The sequence below is a fragment of the Bos grunniens genome, chromosome 2 (genome assembly GCF_055505025.1).
Source record: "Bos grunniens cultivar Pamir isolate PY7600 chromosome 2, Bosgru_T2T1.0, whole genome shotgun sequence".
NCBI classification, from domain to species: Eukaryota; Metazoa; Chordata; class Mammalia; order Artiodactyla; family Bovidae; genus Bos; species Bos grunniens.
The window spans coordinates 92,414,706-92,428,949 of record NC_141166.1 but is presented as its reverse complement, the minus strand read 5'-3'; the positions used below and the strand labels follow the sequence as shown (position 1 = coordinate 92,428,949).

The 14,244-nt window shown below is 39.9% G+C and overlaps 1 protein-coding gene across 1 annotated transcript; it reads left to right on the top strand.

Moving 5' to 3' along the window:
* Positions 1–2,015: 2,015 nt before the first annotated feature.
* On the top strand, positions 2,016–14,162 carry LOC147378343 (uncharacterized). The gene is made up of 2 exons (XM_086353396.1): positions 2,016–2,166; positions 9,447–14,162. Exon 2 carries the CDS (start codon positions 11,392–11,394, stop codon positions 12,640–12,642), a length of 1,251 nt encoding a protein of 416 aa, XP_086209522.1. The 5' UTR covers positions 2,016–2,166; positions 9,447–11,391; the 3' UTR covers positions 12,643–14,162.
* Positions 14,163–14,244: the final 82 nt, after the last annotated feature.

Here is a 14,244-nt window from a genome sequence, read left to right as displayed (position 1 = left end):
GTTGTCTGTCACTCAGCAGCCCAAGGAGCAGTGGAGAGGTCAAGTTCTAAAGTGAACCTCACACATAGGAAGGTATTTTATGCAATGACAGAAGTGAAAGGGTCATAGAGCTCACTCATTTTATAGATAAAGAAAATGAGTCCTGAAGCAGGGGGAGGATTTTCAAGAGTAATACAGTTAGTTCTCAATTAAATTGCATGCAGGTTAGAAATGGGAAAGTTAGTAAACCAACTCTCTCTTCCAAGCCCTGGGAGCCAGTTTTTTCTGTGCTGGTCCCGAGGGTTTGTTTAGACTGAGGCAGGTCTGGAATTGCCATACTGGACAAGTCTTAATGTCAGGATCTGCAAAGTATATTCAATGGGACAAAATTAAATATATTGTTCTGGGTCAAATAATTTTCAGACATCCAAAGTAAAACCAAAGAAACCAGTAGATTTCTTTTCCTTGAAGGCCATTGCTTAGAGCCATTACAATTGAATGTGCCTGCAAATCGCATTGAGGGGTTAGAAAGCCCAGCACTTCCCATACTTCTTGACAATGGAACCCCCTTTTCATGGACCAACTTGTAAGGCTAATGATTCTCAAGAACTTCTATGGGGAAAGACCAGTCCCAATTTTCTTGGTTACTTTTGAGAAAAGGAAGTCATAGAGAGGTTCTATAGTACAAGCTTCCATTTTGGGGAAAAAAACTATTCTCAAGAGTAACCAAGTACCAATTATGCCCACTTGAGGCAGCTGTCTACTGAAATGATGATTCCAGGAGTGCAGCTATTTAGGCTGCAGTTTGTATCTAAGATTATCTGTTTAATTCAGGGTCCATAGTTCTACCCTCGTCTTCCCTTAAGAATATCTAAAGTCACTGAAGAAGATAGAATTGACCCTGTTTTCCTGTGACCTCCAGACCACCTATGTTCAATAGGTCAGCTAGATTGCCCATCTCATGATGAACCAGATTTCAGGAACAGACCTGCATTTTGGGGTCTTCCTGGAACTACACCGCACTTGAGAATCAATTGGACCACTATTGTCCGCTGTTTACCTGCCCATATTTTCTATATTGTCAAACATCCAACTTCCAATGCTAGGTGAATGCTCATAAAAACATTACTGGCAAACTCTCTCCTCTTCACTTTCCTTCTTGAAAAATGAACTGTCTTGATCCCACTGACAGTGACAGACAGGTGAGTTAGATATTGGTTCAAACTCTGTCAAGTGAGTTATGCAGTCCCGGACTGCTCATAACTCAAAGAGCATTAGGAACTGGTTAACTTTTCTTGTTTTTAAAGATTAAAAAAGTCATTGTCTAAGGATGGCTTAGGTGGATTGGTTTGGCATACACAGGACCTCATAAAATCCCACCTCCTTCACATAGTCTTTTCTTGCTAACTAGAAAGTGATACAGAGTCTCTCTCCCCTAAGACCAATAAATATGAAAACTAATACATGGAAATGTATATTTAATTTAAAAAATTGTCATTTAAGCTACACGCTCCTATTGTAAATTCTACGGCTGCCTCTCTTTTTAGATTTACATATACACAAATATATATAATGAATAATTTTTGAACACTAGATCCTTTAAGAACAATGTAATGACATATATTCAAACTAGTATTTGGGAAGTCATTTCCCTCAAAAAGAAATACACACACATACTTATATATGCGTGAAAGGATTCACACACACACATACACATGTTTGTGTATGAGGGCAAGAGTTGGAGGTACTGCCTATGGAGTAAGTTCATAAGAAAACCAGCTTTGTTATTTTATTAATATCTTTATATCTCAAGTTGGAAACTCTCTAGGAATGTCAACAATTTAAGGCTGACATTTTTTTTGACACTCATCCATTGGCAAAGTTTGGTTGGAAATGGGCAGTAAATTGTAAATTCTGTTAATTTACTCCATTATAATTGAATAACCATGGGTAGTGGGTTGAAAGGATAATTTGGGGTAGGCTGTGGAGAGAGAAGCAGCCAAGGAAAAACAAAGAAAACCCTTGGCTGTTCTCAGTTCACTGCAGAGATTCAGAGACATGCTGCTTCAAAGTCAAGACTCTAGAAAAAGGAAACTTAATGGAGAACTCACTTAAAAAATAAACCCGTGTCCAAGTCTGCCTTGAAAGCAGGCACAGGAGAGAAGGAACCCAGAAATGGGCCAGAAGGTAAGTTACCATTTAAAAATGTCCCTCCTCCATGTTTATGTGTTTTTCATGGGTTCTGATTGCAGGAAAACTCAGTAAAAGGAGGTGGGAGAATTTAGAAGGGTGAGTAGGCAATATTGCTGAAATTCACTGTGTCTGACATGGCTTTTGAAAAGCAAATAACACCTGGGAGTTTTGATAATTTGAGAAAGCTCCATTTCATACCTATATATTCTGCTATGTTGTTGAATTTGCATGTTTCACAGTTGAATGTGTTTAATTGTATATGTAATGTGTTTCGGATGTATATTTATTTAACTACTGTCTGACTAAACAAAGCTCTACACTATGTAGAAGAGAGTAGCAATATGACATTGTCGGAGCGTTCCCTTTTTCTACTGCTTAGCGGGGCCTTCAGGGGCCTTCACAGCATGACTGCTATTTTAGAGTCTTCCATTACTTCTCTGCATAAACCTTGAAGAAGTGAAGTCGCTCGGTTGTGTTTGACTCTTTGCGACCCCATAGACTGCAGCCTTCCAGGCTCCTCCATCCATGGGATTTTCCAGGCAAGAGTACTGGAGTGGGGTGCCATTTCCTTCTCCAGGGGATCTTCCCGACCCAGGGATTGAATCCGGGTCTCCTGCATTGTAGGCAGACGCTTTACCATCTGAGCCACCAGGGAAGCCTACATATACCTTACCTGACCTAAATCACATTACTCTTCATTCCCTGAACGTGTCATACACTTTCCCATCCCTATGTGGTTGTTCATACTATCTACTAATGCTCTTCCTCCTATCATGGCTGGCTCTGAAGTTCTATCCAAAATTCACTCAAAATTGCTGTGTCCATGCATTGGATTCAAGACAGCTGACTGAACACAGACATTTATTTCTACCTTTCTCAAAATCCTAATAAGTTTTATTTAAAAGTTATTAAGGATAATAAATGATAAATCAATAATAGGAATAAAAGGAGGGACTTGATACACAGTGTCTACCAGAAAGTCTATACAAAATTGAATTCACAATGAAAACAAATGCTTTAATATTCCTGGTGGTGGTTTAGTCGCAAAGTTGTGTCCAACTCTTGTGACTCCATGGACTGTAGCCCACTAGTTCCCTCTGTCCATGGGGTTTTCCAGGCAAGAATACTGGAGTGGGTTGCCATTTAATATACCTAGGAATACACTTATTTTCCTGGTGGCTCAGTGGTAAAGAATTTGCCTGCAATGCAGGAGACCTGTGTTCGATCCCTGGGTGGGGAAGATCCCCTGGGGAAGGGAATGGCAACACACTCCAGTATTCTTGCCTGGAGAATCCCCATGGACAGAGGAAACTGGTGAACTACAGTCCACAAGGTCACTAAGAGTTGGACACAACCAAGCCACTAAGCATGCATGCACACTTAGTTTATTTAATGTGTAAGATCTATATAACAAAAACCATAAAACTAATGGATGTAAACAATCTAGATGGGAAGGTTACATTATAAAGTATCAATTCTTGCAAGATAAATCTACAAATTCAATGCAATTATTAAAAAAAGAATCCAAGGCCAATTTTCATGGAACTGGATAAGTTTATTTTCAGAACTTCTAAAAGAACAAAAGGATAAGGGTATCTAGATGATTTTTAGAAGTCTGTAAGCAAATTGCCCTACAGATACCAAAACATATAAAAGAACTGCAAGACCTAAAACAGTGTGATACTGACTTACTGCTGCTGCTGCTGCTAAGTTGCTTCAGTCGTGTCCAACTCTGTGCGACCCCATAGACGGCAGCCCACCAGGCTTCCCCATCCCTGGGATTCTCCAGGCAAGAACACTGGAGTGGGTTGCCATTTCCTTCTCCAGTGCATGAAAGTGAAAAGTGAAAGTGAAGTTGCTCAGTTGTGTCCGACTCTAGCGACCCCATGGACTGCAGCCTACCAGGCTCCTCCATCCATGGGATTTTCCAGGCAAGAGTACTGGAGTGGGGTGCCATTGCCTTCTCCAATACTGACTTAGGAAGAGTCAAATAGATTAGTTGAATGAATGCTTTTTAGGGAAATTGATAAGCTGCTTCTAAAATTTACTTAGAATATCTAAAATGAGTAGAGCCAAAACCCTGTTAAAGATAATATGGTGGGAAGACTTGTTTTTCCAGACATCAAGACAGATCATAAAGCTAAGAAAAACAACAGTGTGATATTGTAGACCAGTAGATAGAATAGAGCGGAGAAGGCAATGGCACCCCACTCCAGTACTCTTGCCTGGAAAATCCCATGGACGGAGAAGCCTGGTAGGCTACAGTCCATGGGGTCACTAAGAGTCGGGCACGACTGAGTGGCTTCACTTTCACTTTTCACTTTCATGCATTGGAGAAGGAAATGGCAACCCACTCCAGTGTTCTTGCCTGGAGAATCCCAGGGATGGGGGAGCCTGGTGGGCTGCCATCTATGGGGTGGCACAGAGTTGGACACAACTGCAGCAGATAGAATAGAGAGTCTGGAAAGAACTCATACATATGTGGATAAGATTGATAGCAGAGGAGGAATTTCATCCAGTGGGGAAACAGTGGAATTTTCAATAAAATTGACACAATTGGCAATCCATAGGAAAAAAGTAAAATTAGATCTCTTGTTCATGTTAAACACAAAAATAATAATTTCAGATAGATTAAACATAAATCTGAAAGGTAAAATTCCTAGTATTTGGAAGAGTATACAGGAACATATCTTCATAATCTTATGGTAGAAGGATTTTTTTATTGAAAGCACTGGTCACAGTGGAGAAACTTATTAAGTTAATTACCTGAAAATTAAGAACTTCTGTTCATCAGATGTCAGTGTGAAACTAATGAAAAGAACCATAAAGAATAAAAGATATTTATAACACATATCAAAGGATTCATATCCATATAAAGAAGGCTTATAGATCAATGAGCAAATGCCCAACAATTCAATGGAAAAATGGGCAAGAGACTTAATCAGATATTTCTCAAAAAACAACAAAATATCCAAATGTCTACTAGACATATGAAAAAGAGTTCAATGTTACTAGCAGTAATGAAAATGCAAACTAGAACCACAAGATTAAATTATTACATTGCCATCAGACACAAAATTTAGAAAGCTTAATATTACTATAGCCAGGTTAAAAGCATACGTGACTGATAAGAATATAAATTGGTACCAGCTTTAGAAAGCAGGTAACATTATTTAATAAAGTTGAAGATTAGCATATTTTTTGACCTATAATTTGCATGCCTACATACATACTCTGGTCATTTAATTGTCTACGAGTACCAGAACACCTGTGCAAGAAGGTTCATCTTTGTTCTTAACTGACACAAGCTGGAAATACTCAGTTCCTCCTCACCAGCTGACTGGATAAATAGAGGTAGAGTTATATTATAAGATATTTGAAGTATTACGCAATAGTAAACATTATTATCTGGAGAAGGGAATGGCAACCCACACCAGTAATCTTGCCTGAAGAATTCCAGAGACAGAGGAGCCTGGCGAGTTACAGTCCATGGGCTCACAAAGAGTAGGACACAATTGAGCAACTAACAAGCACACACCCACAAATATTATTATATAATTAAAAATCAACAAACACAATGTTAAATGAAAAGTTATACTATAAAAATTGCATATAGCATGAATCCATTATGTAAAATTTAAAAACAAAACTAAATTGTTTAGGAGTGCATACAGAGGTGGTAAAATTAAAAATAAGAGCAAGGAAATTATTACTCTCAAGGACAGGACAGAGATGATCTTTTTGTACCTGAGTGATATTTATATGAATGTTCACTTTACCCCATTTGCAAAATTGTACACGTAAGTTACAAAAGGAAATGACAGCCCACTCCAGTATCCTTGCCTGAGAAATCCCGTGGACAGAGGAGCCTGGCAGGATACAGTCCATAGGGTCACAAAGAATCGGACATGACTGAGTGACTAATGCACACATAAGTTTTATATAGTTTTCTGTATATATTAAAAATCACAACAAACACAAAAAGTAAAAAAGCAAAACTCCAGAAAGTAAAAGGAAAGCGAAACAAGAAAAAACACTAGACTCTAGAAACAGACATCCAGTTTAATTCAAGAAGTACTAAAAGTGGCATTTAAATTCAATTCGCCTATTAAGTAGTGTCAAAGCTGGAGAGGGATTTCCTGATTTGACTGCATATGGATTTAAAACATCTCTATGGCCACAGACACCACAAACAACTTAAAATATTCACAACATACAGAAGAGACACATGGTCAATGTCTATAATATATTAAGAATGACTATAAATCAGTGTAGGCGAGAGATATAGGCTGACAATACCCAGAATAAAAGATACAAATAGTCAATAAACATGAAAAAATAACCAACTTTATTAGTGGCAAAGTGAAAAATAGAAAAAAATTAATATATACTACACAGGAACATTTAAATAATCACAATGTAATTATTTGTGCAATTACATATTTAACTCATTGAAGTATAAACTATGAAATATAAAAATTAAGGAAGTCATTAAAGACTAAGGCCCCTTCTAGCTTTACATTTCTTCAGTTCAGTTCAGTCGCTCAGTCATGTCTAATATTTTGCGACCCCATGAATCGCAGCATGCCAGGCCTCCCTGTCCATCACCAACTCCCGGAGTTCACTCATACTCACGTCCATCAAGTCAGTGATGCCATCCAGCCATCTCATCCTCTGTCATCCCCTCTCCTCCTGCCCCCAATCCCTCCTAGGATCAGAGTCTTTTCCAATGAGTCAACTCTTCCCATGAGGTGGCCAAAGTACTGGAGTTTCAACTTTAGCATCATTCTCTGCAAAGAAATCCCAGGGCTGATCTCCTTCAGAATGGACTGGTTGGATCTCCTTGCAGTCCAAGGGACTCTCAAGAGTCTTCTCCAACACCACAGTTCAAAAGCATCAATTCTTTGGCGCTCAGCCTTCTTCACAGTCCAACTCTCACATCCATACATGACCACAGGAAAAACCATAGCCTTGACTAGACGGACATTTGTTGGCAAAGTAATGTCTCGTCTTTTGAATATGCTATCTAGGTTGGTCATAACTTTCCTTCCAAGGAGTAAACGTCTTTTAATTAGTGTATGACTTATACCCTCATAGTCTCAATGTGGCTGCTCTGCCCTTAGGCATTATATCTGTGTTCTAGGTCTAGAGAAGGGAGGAATGGCAAGAGGAAAATAGTGCATGCCAGCTGAATCTGCTCATCAATAAAATCATACCTTTCCCAGAAGCCTTATTCTCTAGAATTACACTTAAATCTTACTGGCAAAACTGTCACAGTTTCCCCCTAACATTTAAGGAATTGAAGAGGAGTATATTTTTTTAATTAGCATATTTCTGTCCAAAAGTAAATTTTGCTTCTGTTAATAAGCAAGAAGTGGAGCATACATGTTGCTTAGTCAATGCCTGCTGCATGGTGGAAGCACCTAGAACAGTGCCTCTTATATTTTACATAATAAATATTAGTTCAATAAAGGAATGGGGATTTTCATATTATAATCCACATAATCCCCAGAATAACAGTGAAGGAGATTCAGAATAAGTCCTGAGCACCAGCTACAGAAGAAACTAGGCCAGATGGAACAGATGGCTCCCTGAGAGTCTAAGATGAATATAACTATAGAGGGCTGGGTTTTCCCAGGTGGCGTTAGTGGTAAAGAATGCCGCCTGCCTGTGCTGGAGACTCAGGTTCAGTCCCTGGGTTGAGAAGATCCACTGGAGGAAGACATGGCAATCCACTCCAGTGTTCTTGCCTGGAGAATCCCATGGACAGAGGAGCCCGGCAGGCTGTGGTTCATAGGGTCACAAAGAGTCAGACATGATGGAAGCCGCTTAGCATACAAGCACACGTAAAATGCTGCTTGATGTCTTTGAAAAGGTCAAGAGCAGATTTAGACAGCACGTTTGAGGTAGTGATAAGTCTCTAGAATTGTGCTGTTCAACACCATAGCCACCAGCCACTATGTGGCTATTTAAGCACAAATTAAACAAAATATATAAAATCTCGGGTCTGCAGTCATGCTAGACATGTACTGAGTGTTCAGTAACCACATGTGGCTAGTGGCTACCATCTTGGTAGTGGTATTAGAATGTTTCCAGTACTGCAGAAAGTTGTATTGGATACTGCTTGTCTATAAAAATGAAGCCAGTGGAGAAAAAACAGAGAGGGAAAAAAGACACAAAAACTATCAACTTGCAGAAAAATTTAACTGTTGGGCAGGAAAAGAAAAATAATCATAATATATGGGGTTCAGCTGTGAACAGTGTTTTGTTAATCATAATAATGTAAACAGTGAATTCTGAATTATATAAATAAAACCTTATTGGGAGTATAGAGATGGGAGATGAGGCTTGTGTCTGGTGAGAGTGGGGTTTTATATCAAAGAAAACTAAAGCCTCATCTTCCAAGGTAGGAACCTGACATATAATACCAATGACTGAAAAAATCAGAAAAGAATAATAGAGAAATTTTGTTAACTGTGTAGAGATAAATAACAAATGATTCCACTAAAAGGGTTAAAATGATTGTCTCCAGGGTGGGGAAAAGAGAGGAATGATGGAAACAGGAGGCACTGATTTTAGTAAGAAGCCTTGCAAAACTATTTGATTCTTAAATAATGTGCAGATATAATTTGGTTAAAATAATTAATGAATTCAAACTGCAACAACAGAAGCTCTAGTACAATGCCATCTCCTCCATAAAATCTATTATGGTCTCCAGACACGACACTTCTGAACTTCGGTGTTTCAGAAAACATCATCTGAAGCTCTGCTCTTGGTACCTACCTGTACCCTGCTTTGTTTTGTAGCCAATTATACAGTCTTACAGGCTCCCCTGGTGGATCAGTGGTTAAGAATCCCCCTGGCAACATAGGAGATGCGGATTTGGTCCCTGGGTTGAAAAGATCCTCTGGAGAAAGAAAGGGCAATCCACTCTGATATTCTTGCCTAGGAAATCCCATGGACAGAGGAGCCTGGTGGGCTACAGTCCGTGGAGTTGCTAAAGAGCTGGACACAGCTTAGTGACTAAACATCAACACACGGTCTTATAGCCAAACTCCTATTGATTCATAAATTCTTAGACTACGGTCTGATTTCAGAAGTTTCACAGTAAGTGAGTATTTCAGTCTAATATAAAGAGTAAAGATACGAATAAAATGTTTAAAATGTATTAATAATTTTAAAATAATAATGGTTAACATTTATTGAGCACTTCTGTGAAAGGCATGTAAGGAGCTACTGATAAATCAATGTATCGATTTATTCTTCTTCCACAGAAGAGGCCATCAATAGGCCTGAAAAATACAGGGGTTCTTTCATCTTGAGGGCATAACTCCAGGTAAGCATTTGGCACCCCACTCCAGTACTCTTGCCTGGAAAATCCCATGGACGGAGGAGCCGGGTAGGCTGCAGTCCATGGGGTCGCTAGGAGTCGGACACAACTGAGCGACTTCACTTTCACTTTTCCTTTCATGCATTGGAGAAGGAAATGGCAACCCACTCCAGTGTTCTTGCCTGGAGAATCCCGGGGACGGGGGAGCCTGGTGGGCTGCCGTCTATGGGGTCGCACAGAGTTGGACATGACTGAAGCGACTTAGCAGACTTAGCAGACTTATTTTTTACTTTATATATTTTTGTACTATATGTTTTTTTAAAAGACTCATTATTTTTTAATGTAACACCATCTTTTAAAAAGCACGTGGTGAATAGTAAGTCACCATTCTTCTAGTTTGCAGCTTCCAAGTAAATGATCATATTACACACATATATTTCTTGGTGAGAAAACCTCTGAAAACAAATGAAATAAACAAGTATAATTAATTTAGATGGAAAGATGATGTTCAAATTTTACTGCCATATGAATCGTAGAAAAGGGAGAGGTACCTATGCTTGAAATGTGAGATTTCTTCCTAACATTTAACCTCCCCCCCCAAAATCATAACAATACGTTTAGTTACAAATCCACATTAAGATGGAAGTGACCTATCGAGTTTTGCCTTAGAATAGGGAGTGGAAGCTCCCTATTCCACGTTCAAGGTCAGAAGGGGCAGCGGTGAGGAGATACCCCTCGTGCAAGGTAAGGAGCAGCGGCTGCACTTTGCTGGAGCAGCTGTGAAGAGATATCCCACGTCCAAGGTAAGAGAAACCTAAGTAAGATGGTAGGTGTTGCAAGAGGGCATCAGAGGGCAGACACACTGAAACCATACTCACAGAAAACTAGTCAATCTAATCACACTAGGACCACAACCTTGTCTAACTCAATGAAACTAAGCCATGGCCGTGGGGCAACCCAAGATGGGCGGGTCATGGTGGAGAGGTCTGACAGAATGTGGTCCACTGGAGAAGGGAATGGCAAACCACTTCAGTATTCTTGCCTTGAGAACCCCATGAACAGTATGAAAAGGCAAAATGATAGGATACTGAAAGAGGAACTCCCCAGGTCAGTAGGTGCCCAATATGCTACTGGAGATCAGTGGAGAAATAACTCCAGAAAGAATGAACAGTTGGAGACAAAGCAAAAACAATACCCAGTTGTGGATGTGACTGGTGATAGAAGCAAGGTCCAATGCTGTAAAGAGCAATATTACATAGGAACCTGGAATGTCAGGTCCATGAATCAAGGCAAATTGGAAGTGGTCAAACAAGAGATGGCAAGAGTGAACGTCGACATTCTAGGAATCAGCGAACTAAAATGGATTGGAATGGGTAATTTAACTCAGATGACCATTATATCTACTACTGAGGGCAGGAATCCTTCAGAAGAAATGGAGTAGCCATCATGGTCAACAAAAGAGTCCGAAATGCAGTACTTGGATGCAATCTCAAAAATGACAGAATGATCTCTGTTCGTTTCCAAGGCAAACCATTCAATATCACAGTAATCCAAGGCTATGCCCCAACCAGTAACGCTGAAGAAGCTGAAGTTGAACGGTTCTATGAAGACCTACAAGACCTTTTAGAACTAACACCCAAAAAAGATGTCCTTTTCATTATAGGGGACTAGAATGCAAAAGTAGGAAGTCAAGAAACACCTGGAGTAACAGGCAAATTTGGCCTTGGAGTACAGAATGAAGCAGGGCAAAGGCTAATAGAATTTTGCCAAGAGAACGTACTGGTCATAGCAAACACCCTCTTCCAACAACACAAGAGAAGACTCTACACGTGGACATCACCAGATGGTCAACACCGAAATCAGATTGATTATATTCTTTGCAGCCAAAGATGGAGAAGCTCTATACAGTCAAAAAAATCAGACCAGGAGCTGACTGTGGCTCAGATCATGAACTCCTTATTGCCAAATTCAGACTTAAATTGAAGAAAGTAGGGAAAACCACTAGACCATTCAGGTATGACCTAATTCAAATCCCTTATGATTATAAAGTGGAAGTGAGAAATAGATTTAAGGGACTAGATCTGATAGACAGAGGGCCTGATGAACTATGGAATGAGGTTCGTGACATTGTACAGGAGACAGGGATCAAGACCATCCCCATGGAAAAGAAATGCAAAAAAGCAAAATGGCTGTCTGGGGAGGCCTTACAAATAGCTATGAAAAGAAGAGAAATGAAAAGCAAAGGAGCAAAGGAAAGATATAAGCATCTGAATGCAGAGTTCCAAAGAATAGCAAGAAGAGATAAGAAAGCCTTCTTCAGTGATCAATGCAAAGAAATAGAGGAAAACAACAGAATGGGAAAGACTAGAGATCTCTTCAAGGAAATTAGAGATACCAAGGGAACATCTCATGCCAAGATGGGCTCAATAAAGGACAGAAATGGTATGGACCTAACAGAAGCAGAAGATATTAAGAAGAGGTGGCAAGAATACACAGAAGAACTGTACAAAAATGATCTTCACAACCCAGATAATCATGATGGTGTGACCACTCACCTAGAGCCAGATATCCTAGAATGTGAAGTCAAGTGGGCCTTAGAAAGCATCACTAGGAACAAAGCTAGTGGAGGTGATGGAATTCCAGTTGAGCTATTTCAAATCCTGAAAGATGATGCTGTGAAAGTACTGCCCTCAATATGCCAGCAAATTTGGAACACTCAGCAGTGGCCACAGGACTGGAAAAGGTCAGTTTTCATTACAATCCCAAAGAAAGGCAATGCCAAAGAATGCTCAAACTGCCGCACAATTGCACTCATCTCACACGCTAGTAAAGTAATGCTCAAAATTCTCCAAGCCAGGCTTCAGCCATACGTGAACCGTGAACTTCCAGATGTTCAAGCTGGTTTTAGAAAAGGCAGAGGAACCAGAGATCAAATTGCCAACATCTGCTGGATCATCGAAAAAGCAAGAGGGTTCCAGAAAAACATCTATTTCTGCTTTATTGACTATGCCAAAACCTTTGACTGTGTGGATCACAATAAACTGGAAAATTCTGAAAGAGATGGGAATACCAGACCACCTGACCTGCCTCTTGAGAAATTTGTATGCATGTCAGGAAGCAACAGTGAGAACTGGACATAGAACAACAGACTGGTTCCAAATTGGAAAAGGAGTACGTCAAGGCGGTATATTGTCACCCTGCTTATTTAACTTATATGCAGAATACATCATGGGAAATGCTGGACTGGAAGAAGCACAAGCTGGAATCAAGATTGCCGGGAGAAATATCGATAACCTCAGATATGCAGATGACACCACCCTTATGGCAGAAAATGAAAAGGAACTAAAAAGCCTCTTGATGAAGGTAAAAAAGGAGAATGAAAAAGTTTGCTTAAAACTCAGCATTCAGAAAATGAAGATCATGGCATCTGGTCCCATCACTTCATGGGAAATAGATGGGGAAACAGTGGAAACAGTGTCAGACTTTACTTTTTTGGGCTCCAAAATCACTACAAATGGTGACTGCAGCCATGAAATTAAAAGATGCTTACTCCTTGGAAGGAAAGTTATGACCAACCTAGATAGCATATTTTTTTATCTTTTATTTTTTTTAATTTAATTTTATTTAACTTTACAATATTATATTGGTTTTGCCATATATCAAAATGAATCTGCCACTGGTATACATGTGTTCCCCATCCTGAACCCTCCTCCCTCTTCCCTCCCCATACCATCCCTCTGGGTTGTCCCAGAGGGATGACCAGCCCCAAGCATCCAATATCGTGCATTGAACCAGTATACTAACGCATATATATGGAATTTAGAAAGATGGTAACAATAACCCTGTATACGAAACAGCAAAAGAGACACTGATGTATAGAACAGTCTTTTGGCATTGAAATATGTATAATATCATATATGAAATGAGTCGCCAGTCTAGATAGCATATTGAAAAGCAGAGACATTACTTTGCCAACAGAGGTCTGTCTAGTCAAGGCTATGGTTTTTCCAGTGGTTACGTATGGATGTGAGAGTTGGACTGTGAAGAAAGCTGAGTGCTGAAGAATTGTTGCTTTTGAACTGTGGTGTTGGAGAAGACTCTTGAAAGTCCCTTGGACTGCAAGGATATCCAACCAGTCCATTCTGAAGGAGATCAGCCCTGGGATTTCTTTGGAAGGAATGATGCTAAAGCTGAAACTCCAGTACTTTGGCCACCTCATGCGAAGAGTTGACTCATTGGAAAAGACTCTGATGCTGGGAGGGATTGGGGGCAGGAGGAGAAGGGGACGACAGAGGATGAGATGGCTGGATGGCATCACTGACTCGATGAACATGAGTCTGAGTGAACTCTGGGAGTTGGTGATGGACAGGGAGGCCTGGTGTGCTGTGATTCATGGGGTTGCAAAGAGTTGGACACAACTGAGCGACTGAACTGAACTGAACTGAACTGAGGGAGTGAAAAGACGTTAGTCAGTGAGAATCACGTGCAGGTAGAAAATTGTTGGATAGTTTTTATACAGTGTCTTACACTCTGACTTGCAAATAGAGCATTATTTTCTAATAATATACTGATTTCCATTTTATTCGCTCTTGCTCTTCAGAAATTGAGCCCTTTTGTACCTGCATTCATATTTTGCCTCTCAGAGTCATCTGAAATAAAAAAGAAATCAATAACCCAATTAGTTACATCTGAGGGAGGCTCTGTATTCCTAGCAGCTAGGCCTGCTTATGGAGAAGGCAATG